Genomic DNA, 6675 nt, shown 5'->3' with positions numbered 1-6675 from the left:
TTACACAATGATGCGATGGAAGGACTGCACTGTTGAGGTGGTTGCTCCCCAGTCTGCAGCTTTCTGGTATACACCTTTCTCGAGGAGGTACTGCCTTCCACGATAATTCGGAAGTTCATAGAAAACCCATGCACCATCCAGGACACTGCAGGAGTCGATATCTTGAATGTGGAATTGTTCCAAGACAGATGGGCAGTCGTCTGTATACTCTATTGTTTGACTTTCATAATCACCCTTATTGCAGATTCTGATCTTGTACTTGCCTGTGCTTATCTGTAAAACACAAAGTGCCATGAAGACAATGGCATTAATTGACTCATAAAAGCCCGAAATTCCTTGTTTTTGTTCTTGTTCTGCTAATTTGCTTCCCTTCTCTCCAAGGCAATGATTCCTTGCCAGATTATAGCCCTTCGGTGCTTGTCCAAGTGCCATTATTTTGTAAATCTAGATTATCAACTGGCTGTTTAAACATAGAGGGCATTATAGTACCAACTAATCTTGTCCTCATCCAGCATCCACACATTTCTAGCAGGGATTATTGTATAGCAATCAGGGGCAGAAATGTTGTCGACTTCATCCTTACTCATCCAGGAGCACTGAAGAGAACAGGAGTACCACTAATGTTGCCCTGGCTAAATCAGATCAGTGATCTTAATACAGATTGGGATTGTGCCTTGATCCTTGCTGGTCCATGTTGTCTATCAATTCACCACCTGGACCAGCAATACTTTTGGGATAGCAAGCCTGCATTTCCAAAACCATTATCTACTATCTGGGTTCTGATGAAAGGTCACTGACCTGAAACATTAACTCTGTTTCTCTTTCCACAGATGCTGCCAGCCCTGCTGAGTATTTCCAGCATTTCTGTTTTAATTTCAGATTTCCAGCACCAACAGTGCTTTGCTTGTCTACTAATTATAATGTTTTATGCAAAAATAGGGGACTCCAAACTGGATTAAACCAAACCAATTTTCCTTGTACTTTGATCAGCTCTCAAACCCATAACACAACGTAATAGTTGATTAAATCTGGAAACATTTTACATTGGATTATATGCTATTGCACCATTTAACTATAAGTAGTTCCGAAGAAGGGTCACTGACCCGAAATGTTAACTCTGCTGAATTCCGAAGAAGGGTCACTGACCCGAAACGTTAACTCTGCTTCTCTTTCCACAGATGCTGCCAGACCTGCTGAGTGAATCCAGCATTTCTTGTTTTTGTTTCAGATTTCCAGCATCCGCAGTATTTTGCTTTTATATAACTATAAGTAGTGTTCATTCAAATTTCTAAAATAGTATTTTGTCTATTTGCAAGTAAATATGTGCAATCTATGTATACAAATATTAAAAACTGTTGGGTGTTACTAATAGTTAATCCTAAAATTGTGTTATAAGAGAAGAGGCAAATATCACTGCCATCACAGTACTGTAATACTCAGTTTAATTATATATTTGTAAGTGTCATTCATTTTTTAAACCAGCTAAAGCACAGTCATTAGAATGTTTGCATTTATGACAAATTTTAACCAGCCTGCTGCCATAAACATAAATTCAAATGTTTAGAAGTTGCATACAAAAAAAACTTACTTGTTGGATCTCGTGACATGAAGCAATACGATCATTGAATCCCATCCAGCTCTTATAATCAGGATATTCATTCTTGGTTAGAACATACAAGTATCCTGTAAAGTTTGGTTGTTCGTATACTGCCCAAGCCCCATTCGCAACTTTGATCGAGTTACAACGGGATAGGGAGGTGTGAAAATCTGAGCAATCGCTGTCACATTCAAAGTGACGGCCCAGAAAATTCTTCTCTTCAAAGAAAGTGATCTACAGTTGAATATTAAGGGGAAAATTTGTGTTATTTGATATATTTTGGAAATTTAAGATAACAAATATTAATATTTGTATTTAATATTATATTAAACAAATATACCTTTTTCTTTCATTTCCATGTTTAGCAACAGTTACTCAAAAAATAATATTGGTTAGCCTTTTATAATTTCTACCAACATATAATTTTATAAATATAAAAATATGTAGGTGTTTGGCAGCCAAAGTCTTCATGTTTCTGAATAAGTTTGTTAAATTCAATTTAATTGCTGGCCTAAGATTGTTTACAATCTTAGAATTTGAGATTTGCTTTATTAATTTTTATTCTGAGCTGTATATTAAAAATTGATTGCTTTACCTGAGACAATGCTACAAAAGTGCTTCATATATCACTGCAGTTGTAGCACTGAAAGATCAACAAGGATGTTAGATTATAGAATCATACAGCACAGAAGGAGGCCATTCAGTCCATCCTGCCTGTACTGGCTCTTTAAAAGAGCTATTTAATTAGTCCCACCCTCTGTAGCCCTACAAATTTTTCCTTTTTAAATATTGATCCAATTCCCTTTTGAAAGTTACTATTGAATAGGCTTCCGTCACCCTTTCAGGCACAGCATTCCGAATCATAGAATGATACCTGTGATTAGTACCCCCTCCCTGCTCTTTCATCATAGCCCGATTTTTTTTTTTCCTTTTCAGGTACTCAGCCAATTCCCATTTGAAAGTTATTGTTAAATCTGCTTCCACCACCCTTTCAGGGGGTGCATTTCAGATCATAACAACTTGCAGTGTAAAAATATTTTTCCTCATGTTGCCTCTCGCTCTTTTGCCAATTATCTTAAATCTACATCTTCTGGTTACTGACTTTTCTGTCACTAGAAACAGTTTCTCCTTATTTACTCTTTCATAACCCTTCAAAACTTTGGAGCACTTCTATCAAATTTCCCCTTAACCTTCTTTGCTTTAAGGAGAACAACATAACTGAAGTCCCTCATTCCTGGTACAATTCTAGTAAATTTCCTCTGCACCATCTCTAAGGCATTCTTCCTAAAGTGTGGTGCCCAAAATTGGTCACAATACTCAAGTTGGGGCCAAACTAGTGTTTCAGGAAGGTTTCACATAACTTCCTAGCTTTTGTATTCTCTGCCCCTACTTATAACGCCATGGGTCCCGTATTTCTTTTTAACAGCTTTCTCAACTTGTCCTGTCACTTCAAAAGACTTGTGGACGCACATCCCCAGGTCTCTCATTTCTGCATCCCCTTGAAAATTGTACCATTTACTTTATATTGCCTCCACCTCATTCTTCCTGCCAAAATGAATCACTTCTCTGCATTAAACTGCAACTGCCATGTGCCTGCCCATTTCACCAGTCTGTCTATGTCTTTCTGAAGTCTGTTACTATACTCACAATTTACTACATTTCTGAGTTAGCTGCCATCTGCAAACTTTTAAATTATGTCTATACCCAAGTCCACAAAATGAAAGTGCAGTGCTCCAACACAGATCCCTGCACACTTTCTTGCCGTCATAAAAACATTCATTCACTGCTGCAATCTTCTTCCTTTCCCTCAGGCAAATTTGTATCCATTCAGGCGCTGCCCCATTAATCCCATGGGCTTCAATTTTCTAACAAGTCTGTCGTGGTAATTTGTCAAAGGCCTTTTGTAATTCCACATACACAACATGATTCACACAACCCTCTTTTACCATTTCCGAAACAAAATGATTACTGACAACACAGCCCACAGTTTCCTGCCCTCTGCGAATGCGCTGCATTCCACAGTGCCAGGACTGGTTGGCGTATGTGCAGATGACGTCATCGTAATGCGGGCAGATGGGGTTGGCACATGTGCAGATAGGTCATCGCGTAATGTGGGCAGATGGTGGGAGGATCCAGGCCAGAGAGAGCAGGGATGGGGGGAGAGGGGGTCTGGGGAGCGGGGAGAGCGCAGCCGAAGACCTTGCTGGTGGCAGGTGGGCTCTGCTCCTTACCCCGACTGTCCGCTCCCGACCCCCGCCTGCTCGCTCACAGCACCCGGCCTGCTCACCGCGCCCCCCCCCCCCCCACCCGACCACTCGCTCACTGGCCGCTTGCCACACTCACGGCTGCTGGCTCCCCTCCCCGGCCCACTCGCTCCCTCCCCTCCCCGGCCCGCTCGCTCCCTCCCCTCCTCTCCCATCTTTATCAACTTGTCCAATGATTTTCAAATATTTGTGTCTGTGTGTAGGTCACTTTTTTTCTTTTAGAACAAGGAAGACTTGCATGTATATATCGTCTTTCACAACCTCAGGCTACCCAAAAGCACTTTACAGCCAAATTAAGTACTCTTGCAGTGTAGTCATTGTTATGATATAGGAAACACAGCAGACAAGTTACGCGCAGCAAGCTCCCACAAACAGCAATGTGTTAATGACTAGATTGCCTGTTTTAGTTACTATGGTTGAGAGATAAATATTGGCCAGGATATCGGGCAGAACTTCCCTGAAATAGTGTCATGGGATCTTTTACATCCAATTGAAAGGGCAGATGTGTCATTCGAAAGACAAAATTCTATCTGTAAACAATATTCGTCAAATACATATCATGATTCAGCAAAATGTTCAACAAAGGAAATATATACTGTTATGATCCTGTAGTTTTTGTTTTCTTTTCTGGGAAGAATGCAGAGTGTCTTTAAGGCTGGAAAAGGAGCAGTGCTGCTTTAGGCAACAAGCTCCAGAGACTGAATCAAAGAATGCATTCTTGTTGCCCCGGGATACAGCCATTTCGAGACTGAGTCAAAGAGTGCATTTTCATTGTCATAGGATACATACACTTAGGACCAAAGACAGAAGATACATTAAAATAAAAGCTAAATACTGCAGATGCTGGAAATCTGAAATAAAAACAAGAAATGCTGGAAATACTCAGCAGGTCTGAAGAAGGGTCACTGACCTGAAACGTTAATTCTGCTTCTCTCACCACAGATGCTGCTAGACCTGCTGAGCATTTCCAGCATTTCTTGTTTTTGATACACAAGATACATTGTTGCCGATTGACTTTTGAAACTAGCTGAAAAACTGGTTATTGACAGACACAGACAACAGCTGGACTAGCATATACTGAAGGAAATGAGAGCTCTCAGTTTATTTAACCCTATTTATTATACTCTCAGAATTCTGGCGTCAAGCCAGATTAATTTCTTAAAAGAAAATAACCAATTCTTTTACTGAACTGTAATTGTTGAAATTCATCGCTGGAAAAGAAGAGCATCAATTCAACTGCTGAATTAGACTACGGACTGTTCTACCGTTGAAGAACCTTTTTTCCCCCATCAGATGGCTGTGAGGACTTCAAGCAACCTTGGACTGGTCCACATTGGAAGATTTCACTTCGGCAGGAGCATAAATATGCAAGGACACTATTTTTTTCTATTTTAAATGTTGTTTATATCTTAGTAATGTTTAAGAAATTAGTTTTTCTCATTAAACAGTTAATTTGTTGATCTGAAGACACCTGGTTTGGTTAACCTCATTTGGGGGTTAATGGTACAATTTGGCTGGGTCTGAATTTAATTTGGAAAGTTTAAAATGATATGTTAGGCGATCTGTGGAGGGACCGGACTGAATCAACAGTGCATTTCTCCCAACACAATCAGAATTGTATATTTTGATTGGGAGCTTTTACTTGAGCAATCAGTCGTAACAATACATAGCCTGTATTTCTACAAATTTCAACTTTATTTTTGCTTTTCCTGTGCAGGCGCTCAATCTTATGTGGCTGCATGGGTGTGAATGGGAGCAAGTTGGAGATTTCAAAGTTTGTAAATCTGATTCCCGCCGGTAAGTGAGAGAAAGAACTACCCATATACATCTCAGGTTTTAGAAATAAAAAAGGCATTTTTGGAGTAACTGGTTTAGATACTTGTGAGATTGCCCTGGCCTGATATTATAGGGCATACTGCACTGCCGCCTGGCAATTAAACAATAAACTTATAAATCATTAAGAGTGAGACAGTGAGAGACAGATGTACGAATAATACTGTAATCATACCTACCAAACCCAATCCTTACGCAGTATTTGGGACATTGAATCCTGAGATCAAAGCACAGGATGCTAATAGTACTTACCATTCTTCATGTGAAGGTCAGCAGGCTAATCTGACCTTGAGGGGCATTCCATCGAACCACTATCCCAGCTGTCAGCGAATTCAGGGATGAAACCTGAACTGTCATTTTCTAGATAACGTGTTTACCAATGGGGCTTTATAGGAACCTCCTGTTTCCACTCATACTCGAATCCCATTGATAAACGTTAGTTAGCCATTGTATGTTCTATTCCTTACAAAAGGGAAAATTTGAACAAGCCTGTCAGCGTTTTTTCAAACACTGCTTTTAGTGCCAACAAGCTGCATATTGTTTTGGAACAAGAAACTAGCAAGCTGTCAGCTTTGTTATGTGATTATGGCGCAGCTAAGGACTGACAAAACTGTACATAGTTTGTCAAATACCACAGATACCATTGAAACATCAAAAAGACAACTTATCGAAGCATTGTGCAATTTCTTGTTATACAACCTAAACAAAAAAAGTGAAATCGACCAGGATATATTTCAGTCATACTTACTTTTCCCATCTTTGGAGTCCCGTGTTATATGTGCTATATGAGAAACATGGACACTCCTTTTATACGCTGCCGGATTTACAGGATACAGCCCTTTTGTCATGGAAATTAAATCAAAATATCGAGTCAGTCATTTCAAATCCAGAAAGTTTTCTAGAAATACTGATGGGATAATAAAATAACTAGAGCGTGAATTCCTCTTAACTGTTTGTTATGTCCATTGGACTATTGTTGTG

At 39.7% G+C, this 6675-nt stretch overlaps 1 protein-coding gene across 1 annotated transcript; it reads right to left on the bottom strand.

Annotated features, from left to right (window-relative positions):
- LOC137372397 (gamma-crystallin S-like) lies at window positions 1-6451 on the bottom strand. The gene is made up of 3 exons (XM_068036285.1): window positions 6443-6451; window positions 1589-1831; window positions 1-273 (listed from the first exon to the last, which is right to left on the bottom strand). Exons 1-3 carry the CDS (start codon window positions 6449-6451, stop codon window positions 1-3), a joined length of 525 nt encoding a protein of 174 aa, XP_067892386.1.
- Between the last annotated feature and the right edge of the window lie 224 nt (window positions 6452-6675).

This window comes from Heterodontus francisci, chromosome 7 (assembly GCF_036365525.1).
Source record: "Heterodontus francisci isolate sHetFra1 chromosome 7, sHetFra1.hap1, whole genome shotgun sequence".
NCBI lineage: Eukaryota > Metazoa > Chordata > Chondrichthyes > Heterodontiformes > Heterodontidae > Heterodontus > Heterodontus francisci.
This window is presented reverse-complemented; position numbering and strand designations above follow the sequence as displayed.